The 20,134-nt window shown below is 41.0% G+C and overlaps 1 protein-coding gene across 1 annotated transcript in view; it reads left to right on the top strand.

The window, feature by feature from the left end:
* Positions 1 to 20,134, top strand: part of LOC133123295 (WD repeat, SAM and U-box domain-containing protein 1-like) — a 25,865-nt gene continuing 5,731 nt past the window's right edge. The window contains exons 1-10 of the mRNA XM_061233639.1: positions 1 to 144; positions 398 to 817; positions 1,061 to 1,248; positions 3,749 to 3,835; positions 15,289 to 15,382; positions 16,300 to 16,333; positions 16,481 to 16,521; positions 16,617 to 16,726; positions 18,214 to 18,237; positions 19,127 to 19,153. Of these exons, the coding sequence (XP_061089623.1) occupies positions 423 to 817; positions 1,061 to 1,248; positions 3,749 to 3,835; positions 15,289 to 15,382; positions 16,300 to 16,333; positions 16,481 to 16,521; positions 16,617 to 16,726; positions 18,214 to 18,237; positions 19,127 to 19,153 (1,000 nt within the window). The 5' untranslated portion in view covers positions 1 to 144; positions 398 to 422. The remainder of the gene's footprint in view (positions 145 to 397; positions 818 to 1,060; positions 1,249 to 3,748; positions 3,836 to 15,288; positions 15,383 to 16,299; positions 16,334 to 16,480; positions 16,522 to 16,616; positions 16,727 to 18,213; positions 18,238 to 19,126; positions 19,154 to 20,134) is intronic.

Here is a 20,134-nt window from a genome sequence, read left to right on the forward strand (position 1 = left end):
GGCAGAGTCAACCCCAGAGGCTAACGGTGACAACTATTTATCTAAACAAGCAACGTCTAGGGATGTCACATGACTGCACCGCTTATCACGCTGTTCGACCAGGAAGTACGTTCTTCTGTAATGTGAGCTCGATAAACATCTCAGGTATTTAGCGTTTATGCAATTCATTCAATTATCTATTGCTTTGAAATTATGTTGATGACTATTGTAAATGTTTTCTTTATATTAGTTGCTCATTTTTACTTGGATAAATTATGTAACCTTTATAGCAGACTTCCCTGGGAGTTGGCTCGTGTTATTCTTCGCAACGAAAAATGACTATGTAGCTTTCTAGAATCGTTAACTGCGCCATTTTGTGCAAAACATTGGTTGTTTATTATATTTATTTATTTTGCAGGGTTCAGCTGACACGGACTATCAAAATGGTGTCACTAATTTGCACGATCAGGGACCACAGAGATGACATAAACGGGTGTGCCTTCTCTCCGAACCTGTTGGCAACTTGCTCTTCTGACAAGACAATTCGCGTCTATTTTACACAGGACTTCTCTGAGCTCGCGTTTTCACCGCTTAATGGGCACGGGTATGGAGTCCATTGTTGTTGCTTTAGTCCCTGTGGGAAGTACTTAGCATCCTGCTCAACAGACGCCACAACAGTAGTTTGGAGGATGGATACCGGTGACTTGGTGACGGTGTTTGAGCACCCAGGGCGAAGCCCTGTCAGGGTGTGCGTTTTTTCCCCTGATTCTTCTTTGGTCTCAGGTGCGTCTGATGGGACGCTCGCTCTTTGGGACATGCAGTCAAAAACGTTGCGCAGGTAAATAACTTTATTTTTGAAAAAAAAAAGTATGAAAACTTTAAACTATGAGCGTTATGCAACCCATCTCTGGCTGTGTGGGCTGAAGCTTTAGCTTATTACACCTACCCTCTTTACATAATATGTTCACATATTCAACCCTTTCACTACTACATAGCCGATCAGTACAAGTAAAAATGGTTATTACTGCTACACAGCTATACGTTTATTTCAGTGTTTGATTTGTGGAATTATTACCCTTAGGACTGCTGCAAGTAACGAAGCCTCGATTGTAGCGTGTTCCTTCACTCCATGTGGTCAAATGATTGCAACTGGGTCAACGTATGGTGATATTAGGGTCTGGGACTTGGAACTGAATCCTCTTCAGGCTGAGAAGAATGCCCATGATCTGGGGGTCACCTGCTGTCAATTTGCTCCCAAGATCCAGAGTGGTATGTTTAAGTGACTTTACAACTTTCTCTGCTTTCCTGAATTCTTATTTCTCTTCTTCACTCTTCCAGAACATTAATACTGTTATCTTGGTCACATGATATTGGTTCTATTTTAGTATTAGCTACTGGGAACCATAGCATGTGCCAAACCAAAAGACTACATCTCAGACTCCTCTTGGCAACAAGGGCAGGACAGCTGAAGCCAAAGTTACTCGGAGCAAGCCAGAGCCATTCCCCAAACCCACCTAGTCTACTGCCCAGTACAGTGCAAGCCACACATCCACTGACCTGCCTTAGCCCTTTGAAATGGATAATTTACAGTGTCGCTAATGGCAGCCATTTGCCGATTGTCTCAGGGCGATAATGTGTTACATTTACATTTTTACATTTTGTCATTTTTAATCCAAAGCGTTTTACAAGTGCATAGGTTCTACCACAAGTCAAAGCATCACATCCAGAACTTTCAAAATACACATGAAATGCTGTTCTAAACATAGTCGTCATCATAAGTGCATTTTTTTATTTTATTTTTATTAATTTTTTTTGGGGGGGGGGTTAGACAAGGATAGGGATATCAGAAAGGAGGGGCAGGGGAAAATCAGGAGGGAGGACTAAGGTAGAGTTTGAAAAGGTGGGTTTTGAGTCTGCGTCGAAATAGGGGGAGGGATTCTGCTGTTCTGACAGTGGTAGGCAAGTCAGTGTTATTGTAAGTCCAGGTATAATAGCATGTTTGCTGCTAGTAGGTTTATGCTACAGTGCTTCTCTGCATTGCACTGTATGCTGGGTCTGTGCATAATAAACCTCGCTCACCACGGCGCTTTGGCCTCTACATAACAGGACTCGAAAAAATGATTTCTACATTTATCACAAGCTAACAAGCTTATGCACACACACACACAAAGAAACCACTTCATTCATTTTGACACAAAACATTTTTATAGGTGGGTGTAGGTGGTGACAGCATGCCTTCAATATGTTCTAGGGTCAGCATCGTTTCCACTGTCAGTGATGCTCAGTTGAAGTGCAAACGGCCATACTGGGAGACATTAGGATGGCTCACATAGCACTACCACATGCTGGGAACTGTAAGCTCTTGAGAAACAAATAATAACATGTTCTGGTTTGAAATTAATTCGATGTAGTATTTTAACCAATAACACATTACACCCTTGCAACCCTCCTGGCACTAATAAAATAACTAAAATAGTATGACCTCAATTGTAACCTGGCTATTCACTTACTTTTGAGAAGAAAAACATTCTTGCTGTGCTTATACACAGCTGCCCAGTCTACTATTTTGAGCATTTGTATCACTTTATTTTGATAATAAAGTTGCCTCCAGGTTTCTATACTGGTGGAAAAGTATAATGGTAACAACCTCCAGAACAATTGGTTGATCAAAATCTTTTTCGACTAACCCCAACAAAGGAAAATAAAAATTGGTAAAGGTAAGGTAGTAAAAAGTTCTTTAGGTAATCGACTATAAGCTGATGTACAGTGAGGTCCATAAATATTTACACAGTGACACTCTTTTAAAGGGCTCTAATTCCTACACGGTTCACTCCATATGGATGGAAATACCCTTAAATTAAAGTTGATAGTTCACACTTTCAGGGGATTCCATCCAAATGGAGCGAACCTTGTAGGAATTACATTTTAAATTGTGTTACTCTTTGCCAGGATATATTCAGATTCCTTTCTCATTTCAGTTGTGTCTAAGTGGATGTCTTGTGTTTGTGGGGACTTCCCTCTAGGGTCTTTTAGTGCACTTGTTCCTGGTGGTGGGTATGCACTTTGCACGTCGCTCTGGATAAGACCCTCTGCCAAATGCCAATAATGTAATGTAATGTCGAAAATGAATATATTTATTAATTAATAACTACAATGATTAAAATACTCATTACATGTAATGTAGTATGTAGATTTATTTGGACACAAAATCATGACAGTAGTTTATGTTGAAAACAACAATGTGGCATACTGCTGTAACAAATTCTGTGAGATTAATTCATGCATGGGAAATGTATAATCAGAATTAGAAATTTTCAAAATGTAAATTCATTGTGATAAATCATTCTTTAGTTTCAAAAGTGTCTTATTTGATAATCGTCAAAGTAGGAAGTTCATAAAATCATTCCAATGTGTCCAAGGCACTGCGTTCACATGACAGGAAGGCTTTGGCTGCTTTGCATGTATGTATCATAAGCATATGTTTGGGTGACAAAGGTTTTTCCATTTTTAGTTCCTCGCTCATTTTCTTATTCATTCTTCTTTTCCCATTAATTTTATGAATACCAGGCATGTAACCTTACTGATTCTCAAAAACTTCTAGAAACAAGAAGCACTTGTTTTCTTCCTGACTAATATCTAAAATGGCACCTGCACGCAGTTTCTCGGTGCATCTGTCCCCTATGTGAAATATTTCATGCTTTCAGTGTCATATTCCTTTTGCATGTCTCAGAAGGAAAGGTTAACGCTTTTGTCCTGTTCTCTCTCACAGACGGGTGTTGGTTGCATTTTCGACTGGCTTCCTGTGGGCAGGACAGCACGCTGAAGATCTGGATGCTGTTTCGGCAAGCTGCAACAGGTACCCTGCCCTTTATTCCTGTTTGTAGCTCCACTTAAAAATAGACAAATCCTCCCCCTGCTCGACCTTGGGTTTGAACCCAACTGAAAACCTAGAGCTGAAACACTGCAGTACAAGACCTCTAATGGCACATTCATTCTCATTAAAACTTGAATGCAAGCCGTATCAGCTTGAAAGAAAGAGTCACTTGACACAACTGTTAAATATTTGTATAGAAATTACTTCACATTTTTCTTAATTTTTTTTAGTGATTTGTGTTCACAAATTTTTTTTTGGTTTGACTGTGCCCAACATTCACCTACAAAATAGAATTGCTTTAAGAAAGAAACCTTCACTTCAGTTCTTAGCATTGAAATGAGCAACGGCCGAAGCTAAACGTATTTGAGCGATTATATGCGCTTAGTCCAAACTGTCCCTGAAAAGATGGGCAGAATGGGACCAGCTAATCTGCTTAGAAGGCTTTGTTTTAGCTCTGCATGGTTGAAATGACAAAAAAAAAAAAACTGGCAGATAGAATTCGCCACCTCATATAGAACAGGCAAGTCAATGTCTAACCTGCCTCTGTTGCTGTGGAAACCAGAATGTCTGTCTGAGGGCTTCATCCTGTGTCACGTCCCAGCAGGATTAATGCAAAGGCCTTTGTTTTAGCCCACTGCCTGTCGAGGAGAGAGGGCACTGAACAAACTGTAAGAGATGAGAGCACACGTCAGTCACACCGCGCAGAACGGGAGAAGCTGTTTGTTTTGCATTTATATTGGTTTTACATTCTTCGGAAACTGAAATTCGATTCATAGAAGGACCTTCTGTAAAAACACTGTCACTTTTTTTTTTTGTGGATGCCCATACCAGTCAGTGTAGCATTCATATCTACTGGCATGGATATTTATCAGATTGTGTTTTGTTATAATTTTATTATTCCGCTTATCGCTTGTTAATATAACAACAGGATATTACCATACCATAGTGTCAGTGTCCTCAGATTTTTATTTTTAGTTGTACAGTACTTTTAAATAGGAGCTTTAGTGGTTTTAGACCAGTCCCCCCTTTTGCTATTTATTGAATAAGAAGTGGGTTGTGCTTGTCGGCAATGAAGCATGCTCTGAGAACAGAACAGACAGCAAGCCTTGAAACATCACACAGATGTATGTGCCTCTGGAGACTGGCAAGTGAGGCTTCATACACACACCCACTCCCCTCACCCACCCAACACCCCTACCTTAACCCCACCTCTAAGTATGATACGCATAATGTGGAAAAAATGGCAATCATCAATGGCCAATTCCTACAGAACTCAAATTTGATGTATTTTAGGACCAAAACTGTTAGATTAAACCATACATACATGTCACCTTGTATGTATGTATGTATGTTGTTGTATTTATTTATTTTTTCTCTTTAATATTGACAGTGAGTTAAAACCTGAAAGTATATGTTGTTATGTGACAACAGGTTCCCACTGCCATCTAGTGGCTGTGTAATCTATTTACATTGATATTGAATTAATACTAATATTAGCTTTCCACCTCAATCTTGATCATTTCTCTGGTAATTTAACTTCACTAGTATGCTAGGCTTGATAAACTTTAAACTAAGTTGTATCTGAATTGGACAATATTATTTTACATTCATTTTTTATATTCTAAGGTTTAGCTCCTTTGTTTTGTAACCATTTTGCTTGGTTTTAATAAAAAATCTGGCTAGTTATTCGTTCATTTAGCACATTCTTTTAACTCAAGTGGCATTTCACATGGTAAGCAAACACTACTGGAGTTACAGATAATAGTAATAGATAATAGTAAAAAAAAAAAAAAAAAAAAGAGGATAGAAGTCCCCACAGACTGTGAGGAAGATGGTTGCATTTTGGGGTCACCAAGTCTCAAAAAGGACTATAAAATGGCACCTCCATACCAATAATCTCTTTGGAAGGGTGGCACAAAGACATCCCTTACTGAGCAAAATAAACCAAGCATTTTTAACGACAAACATGCATCAGAATCCACAAAGAAATGATAAAGTAAAAACAACATCCATGTTCTGCAATGACCATCTCAGTCTCCAGACTTAAATCCCCTCACAAACTTGTGGTCTGAACTGAAGAGGGTCCATAAGCACAAGCACAGTTCTGCATGGATGAATGGTCAATAATTCCTCCAAATGTGTTATCTAACCTCATTACAAATGATAGGAAATACTCATGACTGCCATCTTTGCCAGTGGTGTTAAACCAGCGGTACCAATAATCTGCTGCTGCCGACTTCACATATTGTAGGTGTAGGTTACATATTCAAGAGCTGGTTATATAACTGTAGGGACTGGATTGTTTATTATTCACCCATTTTCCTGACCAAAATGTATCCATGTCGGTAGCTAGGTATTTCTAGCTACCATATACAGTGGGCTCAAGAATTATTGGCACCCCTCACCAGCAATGCACAGGCTTAAAAAAAAGAATAATATAATTATAGAGAAAGGTAATACACCAACATGTGCCAAATACTGTACTTTATTAATGTTTCAATGGAAACGACCAAAATCATAACAATCATTTAATAAAAAATAAATTTCAACAAAATCAAGGTTTCACAATTATCGGCACCCTTCACCTAGTACTTAGTGCAACCACCTCTGGCAAGGATAACAGCATTAGTCTACTGGAAATTTCTTGGACCCAGTAATGGTGTTTCCTATGAACTTTTATGATTGACATGTCATCTATAGGCCTAGTGGATGAAATTAGTTAGTTAGTTAATTAGTTGCTAAGAGTTGCATGTTGGGCAATTTGCGTAATTGGCATAATTAGCTCATTATCAGGTAAAATAATAAAGAAAATGAAAAATCGTCACAGACTTCCCAGAGTAAGTTTATTTTAATGGTAATGTACTGTATAGTGCATATACAATATAAGAAAACATTTCTAGTGTCATTGTCACGCCCTTATTAGCATAATCATTAATAACAACACCATATTTAATGAAAAAAAGTGAAAATTCAAAAATGGTCAGAAAGTGGCCCAAGTTAGCTCATTTGAAAGGTAAAAACATGTATATTGTAACACAAATCCAACCAATTACATAAATTAGGATATTTAGCTAATAAATCACCAAATTCAGGAAACAGCAATAAGTTAATTTAAAGTTAACTTAGAACAACAACCACAACCTCACACTCAATGGCCTTCACCCTCTTCGTCATCTCTCTTCTCATTCCCTTCAGCCTCCTCATCTTCTTTGTCTTTGTCTTCATGTATTGTGAATGGGTTGCAGCAGCGGACCTCACCTCCTTCACACTTGCAATAGTCAGTGCAACTGAGACTTGTAGCATGGCAGCTGCAGTTTCTTTGGCTACAGGCCTTCAATGCGCTGCAGCTGCAGCTGGTGACGTCAAGCTGGAGCCACTGCCTGGATGGCAACAGCAGGCATGACAGCCCCTCCGTTAGCAACCTCCCACCCAAATTTAGTGATGTCTCTGGCCTCTGCAGGTGGCTCCCTCTTATCTGCAGCCTTCCACAACATGACCTGGAGATGAGCACGCAGTATGTGCAGCATCATGTTGACATCAGTTGGAGGAAGCTTTTTAAGTTCAGGTGGCTTTGTCCTCCGTCTGTAGATCTGGTAGCGAGCGTTATTCATCGACTTGGCCTTCTTTTGCCCATACAGTGCTAGGAAGAACTCGGTCCTGGTATCTTTTAGTTCACTGTGAGTGGCATCAGGTTCCCCAAGCATTGTATTGAGACCAGGCATGGTACTTCCTAGGAGTACTTTCAGTGCAGATGTCTTGCCCTTTCCACAGGGGTAGGAGACAGTGTCACATCCCGACAGCGCATGCATCCCCAGGAGACCCTGACATTTGTCACCCAACGCTCTGACGGTGGCATTTATGTCCAGGATGGTGCCATCCCACTTCTCCATCTGCACTTTTGATTGAACGTTGGCCTTCCAAGCCCAGTACACTAACAGAACAAATACGTCAGTGTCATCACTTAGGATACGTATGGTGGGTGCCCCTGCTCCAGCTGCTTGCAGCATGTAGCTAATGAGAGTGACATCAGCCTCCTCATGCTTGACGATGCAGTCCATGTGGTTCACAAACAGGATTTTATCAGCGGTGAAGTCATATGTGCACAGAAGGTGCGATAGCTGTGTCTTGTTTGATGTGCTCTTCATCACGGCTTCTCGACCACAAAGGGGTGTGTTGATTGTCAGCTTGTACTCAGTTGCACCAACTCCTGCTCGTCTTCGTCTTCTCCTCTCATGATCTTTGGCACTGTGCTCATCATTGTAACGGTCAAAGATGACGAGGGTCTCATCAACTCCAGCTGCAGTATAGGCGTTGACGAGGCGTGCATTGATGCTAGAGGCAATGTCCCTGATCGTACCTGCCACAGGCCAGACAATGTGGTAGAGCAGCTGACTTGCATCAACTAGGACAACATTGGGAAGTGGAGCATTTTCATCAGGCGCTCCCAATTTCTTGACAAGGACCCTTCCTCAGGCAACCAAATTCGTCGATGAGTGATGGTGGAACAGGGCTGAGCTCATGATCAAAAACATCTTTCAATTCCATGCCACGCTGCTGCCCCACGACTAAGAGTCGAGCAAAGAGGGCTTCCATGTCATAGATGGGCTTGCCTTTAACAGTCATAGCTTTCTTCATCACCTCCATGGTTTTGACTCTCTTCTCAATGGTGCTATGGAAGCCTTCTGGAAGCGAAGCTGCAAAATCTTTGCTCTGCTGTTCACCAATCTGAAGAGCATTCTGCACATTCACAGAGTCTGGAGCCACCTGTCCATTCACAATATTGTACAGGATTTGCTGATTCTCTTTCAAGGGATGAGAGTGTTTCTGGAACTCCTCCATGATTTTCTCACGATCCCTTTGATCCAACTCTCGTCTTCTCTCACCTTCCTCCTTATGTTTCCATCTACTCTGCTTCTCATTTCCATCCACATGTGCATTTTCTTCCTCCTCTGGATTCTCTGGCGTGTCCTGACTTGTGTACATTTCCTCCACTGTCTGGGAAAGATGGGAACAAATGGGATGGGAATTGATCCACACTGCAACTTGCTCTTCATTGGTTGAGATGCCTTTCAACCCACCTTGTCCTTCCCCTTGTTTAATGTAGGTCTGCTCGCCAAACTGGTCAGCAGGTACAGCAGTTCCACCGTCAGAGTGGCGGCAGACGTGAGCCCCAGCTAAAAGGTCCTGCTTGGCCTCATGTGGAAGGTTCTGCACCATCCTGAGGTACCAGGTGATGTACCGCGCATAATTATGGTGCCCAGCAGCGAAGAAGTACAGGACCATCTGCTTGAGGCAGTGCTGCTGTAGGAGGAAGTCTCCCTCTCTCTCTGCGCGAAGGAAACAAAGTGCGATGAAGGTGGGACGAATCAGGCAGTCCACCCAGAGCCTGCCTGTAGGGTGCTCACGTGCCTTGTCCAGATATTCTGCGATAGCAGCATCAGTCTGCAGTCCATCTTTCAGAAAATCTTGGAGGAGGACAGCCACAAGCATCCGATATGCACGCAGTGCATTTGTCCAGGATTTGCCATTGAGAATGCTGGTGATGCCACCAAATGCCACTGCAAGCAGTGCTTCCATGCCAGAACCCTTCATTAAGGTTCCAATGCAGCCAAGGAATGACATCAGAGTGTGCATCATGCCGGGATGGATGGTGACAGACTTCCATCGCACTGGGTCACTCCACTGGATGAGACACGCCACAATGTATAGCTGCAGGTCCAGTGTGATGTGTGCATACTTCAGGCCAAAGCTCTTCAGTGATTTCTCAAGGTAGACAAGGGTTGTGAGCACTGTATCCGGATGTGAAGGTGGAGAATCGATAAGGGGCCCAAACACTACAATAGTTTTAGGCTTATCGGTGGTTTGAGATTTTTTGTCTCCACATGCGTTATAGCCCGTCCAGTCAACTGGTTTTGAATGAGAAAAGAGCTGGGATAGCCACGCAGCATCTCTTTCCTTTGCTCGTATCAAGCTGGCAGCAACCTGGTGCACTTCTTCTGGAGAAAGAACCTTCACAGGAAGTGCTGGTGGTTTCAACTTGGGGGACCAGTGTAGTGCTCCAGTTGTAGAGACTGAGTCGTAATGAGCTTGCCTCATACTTCTTCAGCCGCGGGATCTTCAGCTGCATCACTCCAATGTTCCCAGTCTTGATGATGCCGAGTGGTCAAGTGGTCAAGTGGAGAGTAGCAGGTGACACCGGTGGGGGAGGGGGGACTGCACATCGTTGCTCATAAAATATTTTTAAAGCAAAATTATAACCATTTCCAGTTTTTAGCGATTAATTAGCTTGTTATGCTGATTACTCAAATTGCCCAACATGCAACTCTTAGCAACCAAGCTTAATATCATCTGCTAAGCCTATAGATGACATTTTAATCATAAAAGTTCATAGGAAACAACATTGCTGGGTTTAATATTGGCCATATGGGGGTTTCCAGTAGACTATATGGAGTCTCTTCCTGTAATTTTTGACAAGATTAAGAAACTCATTTGGAGGGATTTTGGACCATTCCTCTTTGTATATCTTTTCAAGATCCTTCACGTTCTTGGGTTTGTGCTTATGAACTGACCTCTTCAACTCAGCCCACAGGTTTTCGATTGGATTGAGGCCTGGTGACTGAGATGGCCATTGCAGAACGTTGATTTTGTTGTCACGGAACCATTTCTGTGTGGATCTTGAGGTGTGTTTTGGGTCATTGTCTTGTTGGAAAGTCCACCTACGACCAAGTCCCAGACTTCTGGCAGAGGGAACCAGATTTTCAGCCAAAATTGCCTGATACTTGCTGGAATTCATTATACCATCAATCCTAACCACTGCCCCTGGACCTCTGGAATTAAAACAGCCCCAAAACATGACCCACCACCATATTTCACTGTGGGTATGAGGTGCTTCTCCTTGTTTGCATCACTGTTCCTACGCCAAACATACCGATGCTGTATCTGACCAAAACGTTCAATTTTGGTCTCATCTGACCAGGGAACCTTGTTCCGGTCATGATGTAAATGACGTTTGGCAAACTCCAAGCGCTTTCTTCTGTGTCTTGTGGTCAGAAAAGGCTTTCTTCTGGCAACCCTTCCAATGAGGCTGTGGTTATGGAGGTGGCGTCTGATGGTGCTTTTTGAAACCTGGTGACCCCAAGATGCCACCAAGGCCTGCAATTCTTTCACTGTGATCCTTGGGAATTTTGTTGCTTCTCTCACCATTCTCCTCAGGCAAGATGCAGTTGCGTCCTCTACCCATGAGATTTTCAACAGTTCCATATCTTTTGATCTTTTTTATAATTGCTCTGACAGTGCTCAGTGGTATATTCAATCGTTTGTGAATTTTCTTGTAGCCATTACCACGTTTATGAAGGTCTATGACCATCTGCCTCTTTTGAACTGCCAATTCTTTTGTTTTCTTCATGGTGTTGGATGACAATGGGATATTGCATGTGTTATACCCTAGTGAAACAGGAAGTGATGAAATCACTCAATACAGTTCCTTAACACATAGATAAACTTAAATAAGTGGAATTTAATACCTAGTTTAATTTTGGTAGGTGTTATTTACAATAATCTTTAATAATTGTGAAACATTGATTTGGAGGAAATAGATTTTTAATGAAATCAGTAAATTATTTTTGTTGGTTCCATTGAAACATTAATATAGCACAGTATTTATCACATGTTGGTATTTCGAGTTTGTCTATAAATATATTGTTTAGAATTTTTTTGAGTATTGTTTGTTCATTTTCTGTCAGGGGTGCCAATAATTTTTGAGCCCACTGTAGCTAGCTAGCCAAATCAACTTTTTAGGTAATGACTATTTGACTGTTCAAATGACTACAGTTACATTGTAGCACTTAACTACTTTTTCTTTTTCTATGGGCACAAAATAATTGGCCTAGTGCAGTGACTGCGATTGATATTGCATTGATACAAATCAATTGAATTACTTGGTTGCAATGTGTGTAATTTTATTTAAAATACCATGTATCCTTTATGGATTCAGCACAGAGTCAAGAAAGGTCCCACACAATTTAGGACATCTGATCACTCAAGATGACCAAGCCAGTAGAACAAACAATGAAACTCACAAAATTGTCATAAACACAACAAATTGAAGCCTTCCTTAGCAAAAAAAAAAATCAGCAGATTACCTCATTTAAATCTTTGGGTTTTGCTTTACAGTGTGGTGGAAAGACAATATACTGCCACAATCTTGGGCCTCCATCTTGTTTCTTTGCTCATGTTGTGTCTAATCTGCTAGCCAGTAGGAATGCGTCTGCTGTTGTCAGGTTGAAAAGTGTGATAAGCCAGCCAGCCACACTTACTCCACCTCCCTCTCCCCTTATGTCAATAGTGCATTAGACCTGTGGGAACTAGCAGTAGTGCTAGTGTGACATCATACTTATACTAAAAGGCTAATTTTTCATGTACTGCTCATACCAAGTGTAATAGCCTGATTGGCTAAGCACTGCATCTAAGTTGTAGTTCAGCTGCTGGTGTAACAGGCAGGCTCGTAGCCTGGGGATGATGTTGCCCTGTTACTAAGGATGCATCAGTGTTGACTTTTATGGTCATGGTAACTGCACTGCAGTGAATTGTGTGGATAACTGACTTACTAATATGGATAGAAAATGTCAACCAAATGACGTATTGATCTGATGAATGCAGTCTTTACCCTGCTAGCTAGCTCATTAAAATCGTTATAAGTGTCCTGTCATACCAAATGGGTCTTGAGTGCCTGATATTCCATTAGGTATTGATATTGTACTGCTTGTATTGTTGTATTGCCTATGTGACATTCGATTGTTCTCCTGTTCTGTCGTCTAGCCTCATTTTGCTTACACTGCCATTCAAAATGATTCACACAAAATACACAATACAGGAAATGGGCTATGTTGTACACTCACCGAGCCCTTTAATAACATTTTTACTTTACACCTACTTATTCATGCAATTATCTAATTATCTAATTATGTGGCAGCAGTGAATACAGTCATGTAGATACGGGTCAGGAACTTCAGTTAATGCTCACATCAACCATCAGAATGGGGAAAAAAGTGATCTAAGTGACTTTGTGGAATGATTGTTGGTGGCAGACAGGGTTTGAGTATCTCAGAAACTTCTGACCTCCTGGGATTTTCATGCTCACTAGTCTCTAGAGTTTGCAAAGAATGGTGCAAAAAATGAAAATAAATCCAGTGAGCAGCAGTTCTGCAGACAGAAATGCCTTGTTAATGAGAGATGTCAGAGGAGAATGGCCAGACTGGTCAAAGCTGACAGGAAGGTGACAGGAACACAAATAACCAACAGTGCTATGCAGGAGAGCATCTCTGAACACACAACACATCATAACTCTAAGTGGATAGGCTTAGAGCAGTAAAAGTAAAAAAAAATATGTCTAATAAATACCTAATAAGTGCTCGGAGAGTGTATATTCTTTAGAACCAACACGACTGCTTTTTTTGTTTATTAGACACGTGTTGCAATTATTCAATGATAAATATTGAAAAAATATTGACATTGTGTTTTTATATTAAGTTAATATTAGTCTTAGGGAACCATCTTGTGGGCTTCCATGGCTTCGTGTTTCACTGGGATATAAAAATGGGGTAACACCAAAATCCACATGTTAGAAAGGCAGAGAACTTGCAGGAGAAACGAGGGTTGTTGACTTTCACACTTGAGATTGCAGCAAGCAAACAAACAAATAAATAAATAGAAGGGCACTGTTTTCCACTATGTTATTGATCATTGCGTTTTAAACCACAAGAACCGAGGTAAACCAAAAATAAAATTCAAGGACCACAGATGAAAATCTACAGAAATAGTTTGTATCTTGGGGACACGTCTCCAGATCTAACATTAGACGCAATTTCAAGGCCAGAAGGCTTTTTTGAAAGGTTGCCAGAAAAAAAGCATCTATTGAGGGCAATCATTAAAAGAGTTTGCTAAACTGTATTAGACCTTCGTTTGGAACTGGTTGCTATGGTCAAATGAGACACATGGCGTTTTTTGGGCATGCACACCAGCAGTGATTTTGGCTTTGGAACCACTTTTGAAAAGAACATCACCGATTTTCATGGAGTTTTTTCTGGAGCAATTAAGGTCAATGGAACCACTAAATACCAATATTGGCCAAAATCCTGGTTCCAACTGTCAAGAAGCTCAATCTTGGCTGGATCCCAAACATACCTGAAAAATTACTGTTTTCCACTGGTCATCCCTCCAGGATTGAAGCCGATTGGATATTTTTAATTTGTACTGAAGACGGTGGTCCACAAGGGCAGGCGAAAGAATCTGATGAATTTGGAATTTTTTGTATTTTTTAATATTTTTTAATCTAAGTTCCCCATCTCATGAAATACAATAGCAGTCAGAGGACTATGCCATATAAATGCCAACCATACCTCCAAAGGTGAATGCAAGCACTGAAACAGGGACTTTTCCAGACTTTTCCTTTTACATTTGTAGTTTTTTTTATTTTTTTTTTATCGATTTTTCCGTTCAGAATAACATTAAATTATTTTTTTCCATGGAAGAATTAAATAACTTAGTACTTACTATATAGACTTCTGTATCTTTATACAGGATGTGAATCCATATTATGGAGGGCACTGAACATGTGACCATAAAGTAAGCATTATTCCAGTACCTTTGGCTAGGGGTTTCCATACTCCTGGAGTACCCTTGTGTATGCTGCGTTTTGCACACAATTGCAATCCAAGAATTTTAACTAGCTGTTAACTTTTCTTAATTCGCTGCTTCTCATCTTTAGAAGGATTATTTACCTTAAACCACATTATGCTAGGATCGGTAGGCTCCTAATTGGTGAGTATGTGGACACCTGGCCACCGAAGTGAACCATCTGGAAGATAATGAAGAATTCAAAAGGCAAAGTAAATTTCCTTTTAAGGAAAGAAATGAAATGAAATAGATCGTGTTCAACTACCTAATTACAAGCCAAGTAATTAACCTCAGGTCTTCATTTTTTACCTCTTTGTATGTAATTGTTTGCAATTGTGCAATGGGCACAATATGAAATTATATTCTTCATGGCATTGCAAAGCTATTTCTGCCATAATATGATGTAAGATGTAAGGTAAACTTAATGGAAACTCTAACCATGAAAAGCACTGCTGCCTGAGGAAACCAAAATAAAACAATAATATTAATATGAATAATATGAATTAAATGAAAATTCAGTCGATGAGCAGTAGTGGATCTTTGAACCTTAGTCAAACAAACCTATAAAAATACTTAAAGATGATATAGGACTGCTGTTTTCCCCTTCAGCATTTATATTGCTTTTTAAACGTAAACATAGTCCTGTTTCTATGTTCACCATAATACTTACCATCATGTTTCTGTTTTAATATGTTCAGTATATTTAGATATATTCGATGAAAGGGTTTTTTGTTTTTGTCTTGTTATTCATTGCTGCGCAGGGTGTAAGATGCAGCTGCTGCACACGCTGGTGGGACAGTCTGCGCCTGTGCTCTCCTGCGCTTTCTCTGCTGATGCACAGCTGCTCGTCTCTGGGTAAGAAGTCTCAACGCGTCCTAGCACAGCTTTAGTCAAAGAACTTTGCTTATAGCAGTGGTCCTCACACCTGGTCCTGGAGAGCCGCAGGTTGTGCTGGTTTTTGTTTTCGCCTTAATATCAGCAAATAATTCAGACCCTAGAAGCCAGGTGAGGTGAGTTACCGAAGTAGTTAACTGCTTTAATTGATGTGCTGAGTAGCGACAAAAGTCAGCACACCCTGCGGCTCTCCAGGAGCAGGGGTGAGGAGCACTGCCTTATAGGATGATTAAGAATACATAGTCTGCCAGTATCTGGTCTTCCTCTGTCCTGCTCAGCTCAGTGTACTGTAAAATGCTGTTATGCTTGCATTCCGGCAGTTATGCGCAGAAACCTAAACTATTTTTTGGTCCACATCAACCAGTCTGGTAATCAAGATATATCTGGTATATTATGAAATAAGAATTTACAAGAATTATTTACAAGCATTTCCACAATACAATTAATGACCCCCCCATGAGCAGTTGAAGCAGCAAGGCAGGTTTTTGTGTAATCTTGAGACAAAGAGTACTTTCTGTCATTTCCTTCAAGATTTTCCTACCAGTACTCTGTTTGACCACTAGGGGGACCTAATCTTCTTTTTTCATTTCTCTGCCACTGATTCTAAAATGTTGCCTTCACCCTGTTTTTGATTAAAGTAGTGTTTATGTTGTACATGCCTTTTGGCCACCTGTACCGTTTATATACTGTACATGCATTTTACTACGTGTTACTATGTTTATGTATACTATAGGCTTGTCATGCATGGAATGCGCTAGCTGTGAATTTAAATGAAGTGTCTTTTTGTTGATCATATCCTACTGTAAATTAGTTGCTGTTGTGTTGCTGTTGTATAACTTGTAATGAATTGTATGCAAATGTCTCTTTTCTTGTGGCAGCTCGGTGGATAAAACTGTCACTGTGTATGATGCTGTAAGTAAAATATTTCTATCATATTTCCTTATAAAGGCTTTATATTTTGAGTATAGAGTTAGCCACTGAATTATATGTTGAACTGTATAAACTTGAAAGATTTCCCAAAATTCTAAACCGTTAAAAGAATCTATCTGTGATTTACAGAACCGAGGGGCTTTGCTTTATACTTTAAACCAGCATGAAAGGTAACGTTTCCCCCTTGTCATTGTGGAACTAATTTACAGTACAGCTTATCTTAAAGTATGAGGTGCCTCACTGTGTGTGTTATGTGCCTTATTAGATATGTGACAGCCTGTTCCTTTTCAACCACGGCTCCTTGCCTGATAGCCACAGGATCCATGGACAAGACTGTGAACATCTGGCGGGTGGAGGATGGGGTCAGTGGGCACGGTGCGTGTGGAGTGCAGACCTCTCTTTCTCTCACTACACCCACCAACCACGGTGACGGACAGTCAGAGCTCTAATCTGCCTGTTACGATTCTCCCCCGGCAACAGCGTCGCTTAAGTGTGCACGTGGCCGGTCGCTTCGTAGCGAGTCTACGGAAGCGTGTTTTGCGCTCTGAGCTTTCTATAGGAGGGGTTTTTCATTCTGTATTCATCCCTGACCGTCTCTAACAAATCGTGGCGAACGGCGTTATGTATTCACATTGATTTTACTGGAGTGAGGCTGTATATCTGTGCAAAATAACAGGCTTTGCTGTGCAGTTCAGAATGAATGTGACCTAGAGCTCCTTTCCCCTGAGGAAGACGGCAGACCCCCTAACGCTGCAGTGGCTTGTCACTCAAAGCTGTTTTCTGTGTATTATAGCATAAACAGGCGCAACGTGAGCATATGTTGAAGGAAACCCCACTCTTTTGTGGGAGCTGAAGGAATATATTTCCTGTGCCGAGGTGAGCTTCAGGGTAATGAATAATGTGCTGTGAACCAGCTGAGTGGCTGAGGTACATGACTGGGTCCCAGAAGGTTGGTAGTTCAAGCCACGGTGTCACCACATTAGGCCCTTGAGCAAGGCCCTTAACTCCACATTGCTCCAGGGGGGATTGTCCCCAGATTAGTGTAATCAACTGTCAGTCGCTTTGGATGAAAGCATCAGATAAAAAAAATAACTGTGATGTACGTGTTGACATGCTGGAGGATTTCTTCTGGCTGAGGTGGCTAGATAGGGGCCGGGCAGGGCTATGAATGGTGTGGCTAGCCAGTGCTTCAGTCCCTCACCGACGGGTGGCACAGGGGCAAGAGGGGGGGAACAGGGCTCTCAGGGGGAACTGTGGACCAGAATAGGGATTCTATAAATATCAGCTGAAAAATATCAGCCGATAGGCTCCATATCCGCCCAGCTGCAGGCCACTTCCAAGGGATTTCCTCTGCAAGTAGTTGCAGCGTCGACAGAGAAAATGCCAAAAGCCCGGCCTCTCAGTGTGGCTGTGTGAATGTATCTCTCTCTGAATGCGTTTTATAGCCGGGAATCATTTCTGTGTGTTTAGAAGCTGTCCTTCAAGCCTCTTGCACGGACACTGCATTTTCTTTCTCTTTTTCATTTCAAATCCAACGTGCTGGATTACAGAGCCAAAAGAACAGAAATTGTACTGCTGTCTAAATACTTACGGACTGCACTGCATGATATTGAATATGCTTTCACCTGAACAGAAGTGCAGGCCTGGGGGGTGTTTCCCGAAGCAGAATTAGCAGAGTTAGTTGGATAGCTGCTCTGAGTAAAACCTGGAACCTTCCCAAATCTGGAACATGGACTGAAGTAAAAAGCTGTTCCGGGTTTTACTCCGTTAACCAGCTTCGTAAAATGCCCCCTGGTCAGCCCTCCCCCACTTTGCTGTGTAAAGCGCTAACATTGTTTTTTTCCTCCTCTTTTAATCATCAGGAGATGAAGGGAAGTCCCTGCTCGGTAAGTCCATGTCCTCGTCTCTGACACTGCGAGCAGTAGAGGTCACTGTGTGTTTGCTGAGGGGTTCTAAATCCGACATAAATCAAAGGCCATTTGGGGAGAAATTCAATATATCAATATCACAGTGACATTCGTCGCAATGATGTCATGCCTATTGTCCGTATGGCCACTTGGGCTTTTGAGAAGACCCACATTCGTTGCAAATTGATTTTTCTTATTTGATCTTGATCGGATGAAAGCATCCTCTGGTCCTCAGTCTAGCAGTTCTGCTGTATCCAGCCTCACATGCAGAAATGACCAGTCCTACAGTTCATGTACAGTATGTATGCAGAGATTCAGTAGCTATCAATCAGCCCATTCCCATGATTTTGGTCGTCTGTGCATTCTGTCTATTCTGGCTGTCTTTGTATGGTTAGCTGCTGGGGAATGTTTGAGTCAGCCTGTAGCCTAGTGGTTATGGTACACAACTGGGACCCAGAAGGTTGGTGGTTCGAGTGTAGCCATAAGATCCATGCAGCTGTTGGGCCCTTGAGCAAAGCCTGTAACCCCGCATTGCTCCAGGGGGGGATTGCCCCCTGCTTAGTCTAATCAACTGTATGTCGTTTTGGATAGAACCGTCAGCTAAATTACTAATGTAATGTAGTGGCTATATGTACCAACAGAAGGTACAAACTACAGCATCAGTTGAGCTGCAAAAAGTATCTGCTGTTTCATAAGTAATTTTTCATTATGAAACCTTGAGGATTTGATGTAGATAGAAGTTTGTGTTATTTCTACTCTAGATTTGAACATCTTACAGTATATACAGTATATAAAAAATGAAACGCATTACATTACGATCACTTTACATAGACAATCACAGACTAAATTCAATTTTGAATTTTTGCAGGTGAAAGCAGCAAGGCCACCTGTGAAGGTAAGAGAAGAACGGTCCATCGCTGTCATTTCTTGCCACATTTCTTGTTACATTTCATAGTCCGTTTTCATTTTTGTAGTGTTATAGATACTGGGACAGTTAATGGTTGAGAAGCAATATAACATTGCCAGTAAAGCCACAGACATCACTGAACAGTGTGAAGATGATGATTAATTGGGCTGTCAATTGGATGACCTTACGAAGATGAAAGATCTGAAAAGATTGGAGTAGATTGCTGTCTACTTCAAAACATCATTTTCAGCTAAGTGTTGGCAAAAGGCACATTCTAATTGGTCCTTTGCAGCCTCACAAGCTGTAACATGGAGATATTTCCGCAATGTAAATAAAATCAGATTTATCTTAATTGTCTTAAGTGTTATTTTCTGAAAATCCAGTAGCTACCTGAAAAACCAAATGGAGCATAACCTTATTTCGTATTATGCTCCAAGCTAGACAATGTTTGCTTTCCCGTAATTAACTAAATATTTCAGATATAAATATTGGCTTGTTACCAATGAAACTTGTCAGAAAAGCCCCTGGGACCTCCTGTTCAATGGCCTCTGAATTGAATTACCGAATGTGTGAAAAGCCTCTGAATTTAATCTACTGAAAGTAGATTTCAGATTATACTTTAAATCAGAGATCACCCACCAAGCTGTGAATGAATCTCATACACTACTTCCATACAGACCGTGGAGATCTAGAGGCAAATGTATATGCCAAGCAACATATTCTTTAAAAAATGCGTTATGGGATGTGACTTTCTCCAAAATCTAGATTCCATGAAGTATTCTTTTCAAAGAGTAAAGACACCTAAAGAGAATTACTGAAAGCTGTAAGAAATTAACTTGTCCCACACCGATAATGCTAGCAGATCATTTATTTAGCAGTGCTAACACTTTAGCCTTTCATCTGAGCACTGATGAGTAAAAGCCCATAGATAACAGTCTTCACATATATAACCACAGTAGCTTGTGTCCT

Source organism: Conger conger, chromosome 3, assembly GCF_963514075.1.
Source record: "Conger conger chromosome 3, fConCon1.1, whole genome shotgun sequence".
Lineage (NCBI taxonomy): Eukaryota > Metazoa > Chordata > Actinopteri > Anguilliformes > Congridae > Conger > Conger conger.